General features: G+C 45.3%; 1 protein-coding gene across 1 annotated transcript; it reads right to left on the reverse strand.

The window, feature by feature from the left end:
- Window positions 1-200: 200 nt before the first annotated feature.
- On the reverse strand, window positions 201-1,623 carry LOC100216846 (uncharacterized). Its single transcript, NM_001143238.1, has one exon. The coding sequence runs from the start codon at window positions 1,511-1,513 to the stop codon at window positions 785-787; it is 729 nt and encodes a 242-aa protein (NP_001136710.1). The 5' UTR covers window positions 1,514-1,623; the 3' UTR covers window positions 201-784.
- Between the last annotated feature and the right edge of the window lie 12,772 nt (window positions 1,624-14,395).

Genomic DNA, 14,395 nt, shown 5'->3' on the forward strand with positions numbered 1-14,395 from the left:
GACTACGTGCAATAATTACGCTTTTCGAACCTAACGCAAACATCACGAACATCAAATTATACACATGAAATACAATTAGCCTAATCACAACTTATCAGTTAATTAATTAAATTCTGAATTAATCCCTTTCTTTATAAATTATACTACATCTTTATAAGTGATTAAAATATTTCATCATCACACATGCTTGCCAAAATTCTACTCGGTCCACTAATTCAGTTAATTAATCGGAATAGTGAAATAACTTGCTAAAACTGAATCTGGCTCGACAATCGCAAGAACCGCGAAGTTGACGAGAGTTTCGTGACTCACGCAATTATCGAGCACCTAATGAACATCGCACTAGCACAATAATTTATTCAGCGATCGAACTATTCTGAATAATTCATCAGCTTACCATTTCCACAGCTGACACGAATCCACGAGATCGGTAGCGATTTTCCGATCTAGGCAATTTGTCAAGCGCTTGGGGAATATCGCGCTGCTAGCTTTGTCTTCATCTGATTCTTGGAATTTCTTGCTGACGCGCGGAATGACGACGAGATCGTGTCCGAGTGAATTTTATGGCGCGGACTGTGGAAGGACTTGGCGAGTAGCGACGCGAGAAGCAAAGCGAGGTCACGGTCGGGCGGGCTCGGACACAAGCTCACGCAACGTTTTACCGTGTCCAGCGCGCGCGTCACTGACTTGATATTGACCACGAGCAGTTTCGCGCGTACGACAACGCGACGAAGGTGAACTGAACAGAGAGCTTCGCGGCAGCACGCGCAGGAACAACGAAACGCTACGCGCGCGACGCAAAGGCGAGCAGGACGCGAACTAGGCAGAGTCGAGCCAGGGGGCATCGACGAACGCGAAGGGGCTCAAGCGGAATCGACGGTGCGACTATCCTGGCCGAGCAGGGAACTACGCGCGACCACGGCAAACTAGTCGTCCAGCACGAAGAGACGACGACGAGCGACGGCAACCGGAAGGAGCTTCGACTATGGGTGGAGCAAGAAGCCGGGCGCGGCCATGGGCACCAGCTGAGATGCGCACGGTAAGGGTCAAGCTCGGCAGGGCACCGGACTTGGGAGCAGGAAAGCGCCGAGCGCGGGATGGAACGCGCGCGCAGGGAAGAACAGAGGCGCTGGAGCTGCCGAACGACGGCGAGGTCGCGGCCGAGCCCCAAGGAGCAGTGTGCGCGGCGCTGGGAGCGAAGACGGCCAGAGGGACTCGCGCGCGACGCAGGAGCAGATGAGAAACAGAAACCGGGCTGAAGAAAGGGCGAGCTCGTCGCGGCCAATAGGGGAGCAGCGCGCGCGTAGACTCCACGGCGAGCAGAGGCAGGAACCAGGGGCGCGGCTGGCGTCCATGGGAGGTAGAGGGAGTCGGCTGCCAGTGAGCAGGGAATAGAGAGAGAGAGCAGAGAAGGGATGCGCTGGCCGAGCAGGATGGCGGCGAGCAGGGCAAGCATCCAGGGAGCCGGACGCCGAGCCCTAGTCACCGGAGCAGGGAGCTGGGCGAACTCCATAGGCGAGCAGGAGTCGAGCTCGCAGGGGAAGAGGCTAGGGGAAGCCGAGCGGTCGAGCTGGAGGAGCTCCGGCGAGCACAGCAAGGAGAAGACGCCACTGGAGCACCGCGCGCTGGGACTTGGCTGGGAGAAGATAAGGAAGACAGAGAACGCGCGATGGATTTATACAAGAGATAAGCGGCGATGGTTTGAAGAATATCAGGGATGAAGAACGGCGATAGGGATAGAGATTGTCTGGAAAAAAAATCGGCTGGGCATCGCTGGGCTCGTGTACTTGCGATAAGAACACATGAAGATTTTTACGTGAAGGAGCTTGCATTGAGATAAGACCAACCGGTAGCTTCAGCAGGGCGGTGACGACTTGGATAAGTTGAGGCAGTGAGCGCTGGAGAAAAATCTGAGAAGGAGATATTTTCCTTTAACAAATAAAATTTCAGAAACCCATGTTTCGATATTAGAATTTACTTTGGACGAGATCAAATGGGTCAATTTAAATCATTTTTGGTTACCATATTATTTTCTCAGGTATTTAAATAGGAAAATGAACCTGCTAACAATTGCTCTAGTTTTGGTTAGTTCAGGTTCATTTTATTTAAACAGCCTGCCTTTAGTAGTGTCTACCGAATTCGTAGAGACCGCGCGAACAAGAGAGAAGTACTTAGGTGATCTTTCCAATTAGACTTAATTGATTAATTTTAAACCGGCACTAGGCTCGACCTTTAGAAAGAAATAAATTTTAAACCGTGCGAGCCAAATGCGGCATCGCAATCGGAATTCCCTGTAGACGATGTCAGCATCGTCATGGGAGCGAGTTGGAGACGGGTTCAAACCGGAAGAGATTAGATTCGATATTTTAGTCGACGTTCGATTTAGTTGAATTTAGACGAATTTCGTTCGCTACTCGAACACTCGACTAGAGAACAATTCAATTGAAATCCGTAGATGCGATGTTACGGATAACAAAAAGGGGATTAAATTATTTTGCACTGAAAACTTAGTCGCCAAGTTCTTCTTAATCTGTTCGGGATAAAATTATCCGAGTGGGTCGGGCTTCCGAATTCGTATTCGCGCGAGCGATGAATTTTAAATAATCACCGGACGCACCGATTTTCGGGACAACTATGTTCCGAGCATCATGAAAATTTAGGAAGAGCCCGGATAGATAAAAAATGATGTCAAGCTCGCGACAGATGAAACAGATGCGATTTTAATTGGGCACAGGCTCACAAGCTTTTAGAACAATTACGTTCCGAAATTTGAGAAAATTTTAGGAGTCTAAATAGACAGAAACAGACGCGATATTAAAATCGCGATAGACGAAGATGATTAAAATTTAGCATCTGTTTTATCCACTGATATTACGTGCTTAAATTCATACTCGTTGTCGAGCGGAATATAAACACCAGGGGTGTTACAATTTCCCTTTCAATCTCCCCCTTTTTGGTGATCGATGCCAACACAAACCAAAGCAAATGCAAAGTGTAGAAATGTAACTAGTTTGCAATTTGACAGATATGCATAAGTTACTTTGAATTGAACCAATTTAAAGTATTTCTTAGCATACATGGTTGCTTTCTTCTAGTTTGTCATTTTGGACCACATTTGCACCACTTAGCTTGTTTTTGCAAATCTTTTGGAAAAGTTTCTTGAAATTCTTTTGCGAATAACCAATAGTAAAAGAATATGATTTCTAAAAGCATTTTCAAGTTTTGAAAACTCTCCCCCTATTTCAAATGCTTTTCCTTTGGCTAAAAAACTCCCCCTTAATAAATTCTCCCCTTAGTTGTCAAGAGGGGTTTTGCAAATGCCTATTGTTTTTCCCTTTTTTTGGAAAAAGTTTTTGGAAAACAGGGTGGTGGTGCGGTCCTTTTGCTCTAGGCCTATATGAATTTCTCCCCCTTTGGCAATAAGTGCCAAAAACGAAGAATTCAAGGCCTTTACATATTTCTCCCCTTTGAAAAGGATATGAATGAAATTTTATGAGTAGGGCAAAGGATATATGATACCGTCAGAGTCGTAGAGGAAGCCTTGCCTTTGCTAATTACTCCATTTCCCTTTCAATCTAAGACTAAGGATAGAAATATACTTGAAAACACATTAGTCTTAATTTTGGTACAAGAGGAATAAGAAATATGCATTTTGTACCATATGAAAGAGACATGATCAAAGGTATATAAATGAGCAATGTGTGCAAGATTTTAATCAAAGTTCCAAGAATCTAGGATATTTAGCTCATTCCTAAGCTTGCTAAAAGCCTTTTCATCTAGGGGCTTGGTGAAGATATCAGTTAATTGGTTGTGGGTGCTAACATAAGCAATTTCGATATCCCCTTTTGTTGGTGATCTCTCAAAAAGTGATACTGGATGCCTATGTGCTTAGTGCGGCTGTGTTCAACGGAATTATCTATCATGCGGATTGCACTCTCATTATCACATAGGAGAGGGACTTTGCTCAACTTGTAGCCATAGTCCCTAAGAGTTTGCCTCTTACAGAGTAATTGTGCACAACAATATCCCGCAGCAATAAATTTGGTTTCAGCGGTGGATAGGGCTATTGAGTTTTGTTTCTTTGAAGCCCAAGACACCAGAGATCTTTCTAGAAACTGATAAGTCCCTGATGTGCTCTTCCTGTCAATTTTACATCTAGCATAATCGGCGTCAGAATACCCGATTAGATCAAAGGTAGATCCCTTGGGGTACCATAGCCCAAACTTAGGAGTGTAAACTAAATATCTCATGATTCTTTTCACGGCCCTAAGATGAACTTCCTTAGGATTTGCCTGGAACCTTGCACACATGCATACTGAAAGCATACTATCCGATCGTGAAGCACATAAATAGAGTAAAGAACCTATCATCGATCAGTATACCTTTTGATCTACAGATTTACCTCCTGTGTCAAGGTCGAGATGCCCATTTGTTCCCATGGGTGTCTTGATGGGTTTGACATTCTTCATTCCAAACTTCTTGAGAATATCTTGAATATACTTAGTTTGGAAAATGAAGGCGCCCTCTTCGAGTTGCTTGATTTGGAATCCAAGGAAATACTTCAACTCCCCCATCATAGACATCTCGAATTTATGTATCATAATCCTACTAAACTCTTCACAAGATGACTTGTTAGTAAACCCAAAGATAATATCATCAACATAAATTTGGCTTATAAACAAGTCTTTAGCAATTGTTTTAGTGAAGAGAGTAGGATCGACATTTCCAACTTTGAAGCCATTAGTGAGAAGAAAGTCTCTTAGGCATTCATACCATGCTCTTGGGGCCTGCTTGAGCCTATAAAGCGCCTTAGAGAGCTTATATACATGTGTAGGATACTCACTGTCTTCAAAGCCGAGAGGTTGCTCAACATATACCTCTTCCTTGATAGGGCCATTGAGGAAGGCACTCTTCACGTCCATTTGATACAACTTAAAGCCATGGTTAGTAGCATAGGCAAGTAATATACGGATTGACTCAAGCCTAGCTACGAGTGCATAGGTTTCATCAAAATCCAAACCTTCGACTTGGGAATATCCCTTTGCAACAATTCGGGCATTGTTCCTAGTCACCACACCATGCTCATCTTGTTTGTTTCGGAATACCCACTTGATACCTACAACATTTTGGTTAGGGCGTGGAACCAAATGTCATACCTCATTCCTCGTGAAGTTGTTGAGCTCCTCTTGCATTGCCACCACCCAGTCTAGATCTCTTAGTGCATCCTCTATCCTGTATGGCTCAATATAAGATACAAAAGAGTAATGTTCACAAAAATGAGCAACTCGAGATCGAGTGGTCACCCCCTTATGGATCTCACCAAGAATGCAGTTGACAGGGTGATCTCTTTGAAATGCTTGGTGGACCCTTGGGTGTTGATCATCTTCCTTGTCTTGATCATCTTCATCTCCCCCTTGATCGATGTCCTCCTCTTGAGGTGGTTCATCATCTTGATCTTTCTCCTCTTCTTCTTGAGTCATTTCCTCATCTTGAGTTGGTGGAGATGCTTGTATGGAAGATGATGGTTGATCTTGTGCTTGTGTAGGCTCTTTGGGTTCTTTTGGACACACATCACCAATGGACACGTTCCTTAGCGCGACACATGGAGCCTCTTCATCATCTAATTCATCAAGATCAACTTGCTCCACTTAGGAGCCATTAGTCTCATCAAACACAATGTCACAAGAAACATGAACTAATCCAGTGGACTTGTTAAAGACTCTATATGCCCTTGTGTTTGAGTCATAACCAAGTAAAAAGCCTTCTACTGCTTTAGGAGCAAATTTAGAAAGAGCCAACTTGGCTCGCCTCACTATAGGTTGATTAATTTGGCACAGATCGCAAGCTCGAAAGAGCCAACTTGGCTCGCCTCACTACACCAACGAGTTCAAAAACCTGGCTCGCGAGCCTCGAGCTTTTTTTCAATCCTAAACAAAAGAAGTGGCTCACTATCGCCATCTATTTGTACGTAGAATAACATATATAGACTATATTTGTTTGAGGCCCAATATATCGAATAACTAGATTCATAAATGATTAGGGAAAGGTTAGTAGCGCATATAGCGTCATTTAATAAAGAGACCTAGCAAATCGCTTCCTTAGCTTAAGTCAATCGCTACAATAACCACATGAATCCCTCTAGCTTAGGCTGATCTCTACAACAACCACTCCAATCTAAAATATGGTATGCATACAAAAATTATTGAGAGAAGAGAAGACAAAAATACAAGGACAACAAAAACAACACATCTTCGTTCATCTCTCTCTCTCTCTGACATGGGGAAATGAATGAAACAGAAACTCAAGACTCACCCTACACCCCCTCTTCTGCCTACATATTTATTAGTAGTAACTACATTGTAGACTGTAGTTAGGAAACCATAGTAGAGTTTATCAACAGCCACCATAGTTCAAGCAACAAAAGCACACAGATTAAAAAAAGTTCCTAGGCTGCTTGCTCTGGTGACACCAAGGGAGACGACAAGAGTACTTTTGGCAAACTAGTCTAAGTTATTAAAACCTCACCCCTTTTAGATGCCTCCCCGCGCTTCACGGGACATTTGCCCATCACGAGTCGATGCGTGTCGGAGAAATCTCTTTTCCCTTCAAGCGGGCACTTCCCGCTTCTACGACGCTTTCACAGCCTGACACGTGGTCGCACACTGAGTGGGAGCTGGAAGCATGCTGTTCGCACGACTGAGGAGGCATGGCCGCATGGGCGAGGCTGTCCAGTGATAGCGATGGCAACATCCGCGGGTCCCACCTCGCCTATGCTCCACCCATTGATGCCTTGTGATAATTAAATGTCCGATCGGTGGGCTCCGAAGCAATTTGCATTTCCTTCGCCTTCACTTTCTCATTCAAACCTCCGGTCCACCAACACTCACCGACCATGGCAGCAACTACGGTGACGAGCACAAAGGTCGTTGGCATTGGGCGTAGCTGCACCGCCCACGCCAAGGAGCTCGGCGGCCTGGTCCCCAAGGCAGTGGCAGAGACCTGGACCCGACTGCGGCACAGGTCACGTCAAGCTTTGTCCACTGCTTAAGGCTCTAGCCACCATCACGCTAAAAAGTCAATATGTTATTACTTATGTTTTGATTCACCCTCTTCGTTGTTTCAGTTTAAAGGCATGGAAACTCCCACTCTCAGTGGTTATAGCAAAAGGTAAGTGTGATTGCGGTACTTGTTTTTTCTCTCGATTTCCTGGCATTTAGAATCATGCTTAGAATTGGTCTTATTCCAGTATTACAGTTTAGTAGAATGCCTTGAGATCTAATTCCACGGTAGTTTGGAGCTAGAGTTAACGGACACACAAGCCATTGACTCTAAACATGAAGCAGAAGCATCAGAACCAATGTCATTGAACAATAGACTCTTTTCAGTATCCCAAGTCATGTTTGGAAAACTGGGAAGTATCCCACTCTCCTTCATACATACAAAGAAGTAAACACTTATCATCTTGATTGAATTTAGGGAATTGCAAACAGCCAAGGGCACACTAATATTAGTACCTTACGCCTCCGAAACAGTTTCAAGTATCAGACACTAATATTTGATATTGTTGTTAATCTCTATTTCAGAAAGGCATATATGAAATTTGGGAGGCTGCATTAGAGCACAATCCTGAAGCATTCGCTAACACATGATGTCTTCGTTGATATGACACTAGAGTTGTATCAAAGGAGTTGTATCAAAGAAATTTTATAGCGCCCGATAGAACGCTGTCTAATTCTATACTATATAAGTTCATGAGCATTTAGATTAGGAAAAGGCTACCAATCGAGAACAATAACCCAAAAAATAGGAGGACCCCAACAAACAAGTGATACTAATAAACAACTAGACCTATAAGAAAAATGAGCTGTTGAACTATTATTAATATTAGAAGCCGCACTAGCAATAGAAAACAACAAAAATTACATGCAACAAAAAATAATCAAGGGCTACAATATCTGGATGCTAAATCAACATAAAAAAATCGTGAAATGGCTAGGAACATTCAGTTACAAAATAACTGGGGAAGAGAAGAGACATGGCTATACTTGAATGAACTATGACACGAGTAAAACATTTCTCACCTAGTCAATGTTCTCTCTATGCCCATCTCAGCGTCCCCCGCAGCCATTTGAACACTTGATGCCGACTTTTTATCGGGAACTCGGCAAAGCCGACTTTACCGAACGTCGCACTCGGCAAAGTCCTACGCTCGGTAAAGATCTTATTTACCGAGTGCGGGACACTCGGCACAGCCCAGCACTCGGCAAAGACTGCTTTGCCGAGAGTCAAACACTCGGCAAAGACGGCTCTCGGCAAAGGGCCGTTAGCGGCCGTCTACAGCTGACGGCCATCAATCTTTGCCGAGTGCCACATATTGGGCACTCGGCAAAGGACGCTTTGCCGAGTGCCTTCTCTAGACACTCGGTAAAGTATATTTTTATTTTTTTTATTTTGTCTCCCAAACTTTTTGTGGTATGTTCCTACACTATGTAGACCTATATTTATCATTTGTGGACAATTATAACAGAGTTTTCAATCGTTAGTAGATTTAGTTCGTTTATTTGAATTTCTTTGGAAAATTCAGATTTGAACTGCAGGTCACTCGAAACTTGGAAAACCGTGCATGCAAAAATGATATTCATGTTACTTAGCATAAGTTACGACCGATTCCAGGAGCGGACCGGAAACTTCGAGCAACATGCTCACTAAACATGGCCGTGAACTTGCCATCCACATGTTTAAAAATTGTATAAAACACAAACAAAGTCAGAAAATCATGAAACTTGTCCACGTGTCATGATATCATATGTACAGACTGTGATAAAAAATTGAAAAAATTTCGAGAAAACTATGACGCGCTACGTGTACAAACCTAAGAGATCCACAATGAAACTCTATGATTTCATGTGTAGTTCTCTTAGGTTTCTACACATAGTGTCTCACAACTTTGTCCAAACATTCTCAATTTTTTTATCACAACCTGTACATATGATATCATGACACGTGGACAAGTTTCATGATTTTCTGACTTTGTTTGTGTTTTATACAATTTTTAAACATATGGATGGCAAGTTCACGGCCATGTTTAGTGAGCATGTTGCTCGAAGTTTCCGGTCCGCTCCTGGAATCGGTCGTAACTTGTGCTAAATAAGACGGGTATCATTTTCGCATGCACGGTTTCCCAAGTTTCGAGTGACCTGCAGTTCAAATATGAATTTTCCGAAGAAATTCAAATAAACGAACTAAATCTAATAGTTATAAAAAACACTTTTATAATTGTACCAAAATGGTACTTGTAGGTCTACATAGTGTAGGAACACACCACAAAAAGTTTGGTTACCAAAAATAAAATAAAATAAAATATACTTTGCCGAGTGCTGTCTAGTTAGCACTCGGCAAAGGCGGCTTTGCCGAGTGCCTGTCCGTTGGCACTCGGCAAAGTCTGTAGAACACATCTTTGCCGAGTGCTCTACAGCTAGCACTCGGCAAAGGCGTCTTTGCCGAGTGCCCGAGATCCGGCGCTCGGCAAAGTTTATTTTTAAATTTTAAAAAAATCTTTGCCGAGTGCCGGATCGCGGGCACTCGGCAAAGAACGTTTTAATAGCTGTTACGGCGCCCTCACTCACTATCTCTCTCTCTCACTCTCACTCGCTCGCTCGCCGCCATCGCGCCGCCACCCGCTCGCGCCCGTGGCGACCACCGCCGCGCCCCGCCACCGTCGTCGCGCCGCCACCCGCTCGCGCCCGTGGCAACCACCGCCGCGCCCCGCCACCGTCGTCGCGCCGCCAGCCTCCCGCACCCGCGGCGAGCACCGCCGCACCCACCGCCGTCGCGCCACCGCGCCCAGCACCGCCGCGCCCCGCCACCGTTGTCGCGCCGCCGGCCTCCCGCGCCCGTGGCGACCACCGCCGCGCCCACCGCCGTCGCGCCACCGCCATCGCCGACCCAACACCGTCCCGTCTTCTACCCCGGTCCCTCTCCGACGAATTTAGTGAGTATAATAAGTTTAATTAGTTTAGTATGTATTTATTAAGTTTATAGTATATGTGTTTAGTGGATTTAGTGATTTTCGTGAGTTTAATTAGTTTAGTATGTGTGTTTAGTGAGTTTATACTATATGTTTTTAGTGAATATAGTGACTTTAGTGAGTTTAATTAGTTTAGTATGTGTGTTTAGAGAGTTTATACTATTTGTGTTAATTTGGCATAATGTGATGGTGGATATGGATGCCGTTGAAATATGTGTGATGGTGGATATGGATGCCAATTAGATGTGACTTGCATTCATCGTGTCGTTTGTATATGTGCGTGTCAGCCATCGTGCTGTTAGATCTATTTGCAGGTTTTGGAAACCTCCCCGTACAGGGGAAGTGCTGCCGATTTTTTTGACATGCTTGTTTATTTTTTACAGAGAAGATACTTGTCTTCCTAGCCACTGCGGGTCTGCCTGCACCGCGTCGCGTCGCCACTGCACCAACCCGCCATAGCCCCGCTAGCCTGATTCCACCGTCACCCTAGGTATAACCTCAATTTCCGCATCATGGTCGTAGATCACGTAACCCAGTTAGGCGTCTCCCGTTTGAAAGAGATACAGTGTAGATATGCAGATCTTTGCATATCTACAAATGTATCAGTTTCGAATTGTCCACGTTTTTTGGATAGCCCGCGGTTGCGTAGATGGTGTTAGTTTCCATGCTCTACTCCGGTCCGAGACAGAGTTTCGGCGTCACCTCCCTGTTGTTCTCCGGACAGTACACTGTCCCTGCCAGGACGTGTATCCGGAGAACAGCGGGGAGGTGCTGTCGAAATTCTATCTCAGATCGGAGTAGAGCATGGAAACTAACTCCATCTACGCAACCGCGAGTGGGATTAGGACCTATCCTCACCTATTAGAAGGTAGGAACGTAGTGTACATGCATTACATGTCTATATTAAACTATACTCGGTTATATATGTTAGAGGATGGAGGACCGTGAGTGGATGTACACGGGCCGCGTTCAACGTAATGATGTCACCCCTGAATGGATTAGGAAGACCGATGCTTTCGTGGAACGGGCATTTGGCGAAGCTGCTAAAGGAGCTAGTCTAGTCCCTTGTCCGTGCAGCAAATGTGCCAACAGGAAAAGGAAAACAAAGAAGGTCATGGTAGAACATATTTGGAAGAATGGATTTACGCCGGACTATACTTGGTGGATCTTCCATGGTGAAGCGCATCGCACGAGAGAGGAGGTGGTGAGACAACGCGTCGAGGATTACGATGCTGATGCCGGGGTAGCGGACATGTTGAACGACTATCACGAGGCACAGTTCGCCGAAGGACGTATGGAGGACGAGCCAGAGGCGACCGCAAAGGCATTCTACGACATGTTTGACGCGGCACAGAAACCCCTTCACGGCAAGACAAAGGTTTCTCAACTGGATGCCATTGGGCGTATAATGGCGTTCAAGTCACAGTATAGCATGAGTCGAGACGCCTTCGATGGTTTGTTGACAGTTATTGGCAGCCTGCTTCCGGAGGATCATGTTCTGCCAAAGAGCATGTACGAGGCACAGAAACTCCTTCGTGCACTCAAGATGACGTATGAGCAGATACATGCTTGTCCGAAGGGCTGCGTCCTATTTAGGAAAGAACACACTGAGGCAAAGTACTGTCCGAAGTGTAAATCGTCTAGGTTCATGGAGGTAGACTCTGGTGATGGACAGAAGAGGCAGCTCGACATCCCCGTGACAATCCTACGCCACCTTCCGTTCATACCGAGGATCCAGCGTCTATACATGATAGAGGAATCCGCGAAACAGATGACATGGCACAAAAAAGGCAAACGATACAATCCTGACAAGATGGTTCACGCATCCGATGGTGAAGCATGGACCCACTTTGATGCCATTCACCATGAGAAAGTCAAAGAGGCTTGTAATGTTCGTGTTGCGCTAGCCACAGATGGGTTCAATCCCTATGGAATGACCGCTGCCCCATACACATGTTGGCCCGTGTTCGTTATCCCCATCAATCTCCCCCCCCCCCGACGTATGCTTTCAAAGACAGAACATATTCGTGTCGTTGATAATTCCTGGACACCCGGGGAATAAAATGGGCGTGTACATGGAGCCTTTGATTGATGAATTGGTCCGTGCTTGGGAGGAAGGGGTATGGACGTACGACCGAGCTACGAAGACAAACTTCAAAATGCATGTTTGGTACCAGTACTCCATGCATGACTTTTCGGCGTATGGGCTATTTTGCGCCTGGTGTGTTCACGGTAAGTTCCCATGCCCAGTTTGCAAGGAAGCTCTTAGGTTCATTTGGTTGAAGAAGGGTGGCAAATATTCATCATTCGATAAACATCGACAATTTCTCCCTCCTGACCATGCATTCCGACTAGACATCAAGAACTTTACGAAAGGTGTCGTGGTGACAGACCGCCCACCTGCAATGATGACTGGTGCCGAAGTTCGCCAACAGATAGATGGTCTCGTGGCCAACCCAGAAGGTGGTTTTGTGGGATATGGTGAGCAACATATGTGGACACATAAGTCGGGCTTGACTCGGCTCCCCTATTATGATGACCTGCTCCTTCCACACAACATTGACGTGATGCACACTGAAAAGAATGTCGCCGAGGCACTTTGGGCAACAATTATGGAGATTCCTGATAAGTCAAAGGATAACGTAAAGGCAAGAGTGGATCTGGCAGAGTTATGTGATAGACCAAACCAAGAGATGAAGCCGCCTAGTGGTGGAAAGACATGGAGAAGGCCTAAGGCCGATTTCGTCCTGAGCAGGGCCCAGAGGAAGGAAGTACTACAGTGGATCAAGATGTTAATGTTCCATGATGGGTATGCAGCTAACCTTAGTAGGGGGTGAACTTATCTACTCTGAGAGTCTTAGGGATGAAGAGTCATGACTTCCACATATGGATTGAACGAATTCTTCCGGCGATGGTTCGAGGCTATGTCCCTGAGCATGTCTGGCTAGCGCTTGCAGAGTTGAGGTATTTCTTCCGCCAGCTTTGTGCAAAAGAGTTAGCTCGGACCATGATTGCAGACTTGGAAAGGATGGCACCCGTGTTACTGTGTAAGTTGGAGAAGATCTTTCCACCCGGCTTCTTCAATCCGATGCAGCATTTGATTCTTCATCTCCCGTATGAGGCACGAATGGGGGGCCTGTGCAGGGACGTTGGTGCTATCCAATCGAGAGATGACTAAAGACTATCCGAAAGAAATGTAGAAATAAATGCAAAATCGAGGCTTCCATTGCAGAGGCATACATACTGGAGGAGGTGTCAAACTTCACAACAACTTACTATGGTGACAAACTACCGAGCGTGCATAATCCACCCCCTCGTTACAATGATGGCGACAATGAATCGAACCTCAGCATTTTTCGAGGGCAACTCGGAAGCGCGAGTGGTTCGACCACCAAGACCCTGAGACATGAAGAGTGGCGCCATATCATGCTATATGTATTGACCAACCTTGAAGAGGTGACGCCATACATGGAGCAATTTCTTCATGAATTCTGGCGTCGATCAAGGGACCCAACTCCACAGGAATATGATACCCTTCTTGGAAAGGGTGCGGGAAATGGATTGCCCGATTTCATTTCCTGGTTTAAACGTAAGGTACGTGCTTAGTTTGTCATTTGAAGTTGCTCTTACGTGCGAATAATATAACAATCTAGCGTGTTTGAACTTGCAGGGCCAAAGAGAGCCGTCTATGAGTGCCGAGTTGAGACAAGTAGCCAATGGCTTTGCCTATAGGGTCAGGAAATTTTCTGGGTATGACATCAATGGATACCGTTTTCGCACAACAAGCTACGACCAAAGTCGGCCCAATCGAAAAACCACGTGTTCTGGAGTCTTTACGCCCGGGCTTGACGAGGTCGAGTATTATGGAAGAATTGAAGAAATATATGAACTCAATTTTTATGGTTCCAAACCTCTTACTCCAGTGATATTCAAATGTCATTGGTTTGACCCTGAAGTTACGAGACAGACACATTCTAATCTTGGGCTAGTCGAAATTCGACAGGATTCCACCTTACCAGGAGACGATGTCTATATTGTGGCCTAACATGCCACACAAGTGTATTATCTTCCATATGTGTGCCAAACGAAACAACATCTTAAAGGTTGGGATGTTGTGTATAAGGTATCACCGCACGGTAAATTACCTGTTCCAAATGATGAAGATTATAACTTAGACCCGGACACATATGACGGAGAGTTCTTCCAAGAAGATGGGCTCGAAGGGCGATTTGAGATAGACTTAACCGAAGCGATCAGAATGGAAGTAGATATTGAAATGGTTGTTGATGAGGAGGATGATGAGGTGCAAAATGAGAATGACTTAGAAATGCTTGAAGGCAATGCCAATGACGAAATTGCGCCTTCAGA

This window comes from Zea mays, chromosome 8 (assembly GCF_902167145.1).
Source record: "Zea mays cultivar B73 chromosome 8, Zm-B73-REFERENCE-NAM-5.0, whole genome shotgun sequence".
In the NCBI taxonomy this organism is placed as follows: domain Eukaryota; kingdom Viridiplantae; phylum Streptophyta; class Magnoliopsida; order Poales; family Poaceae; genus Zea; species Zea mays.

Excerpts from the sequence above, each read along its gene's own strand:
- LOC100216846 (NM_001143238.1), bottom strand. The coding sequence starts at position 1,513 with ATGGAGTTCGCCCAGCTCCCTGCTCCGGTGACTAGGGCTCGGCGTCCG.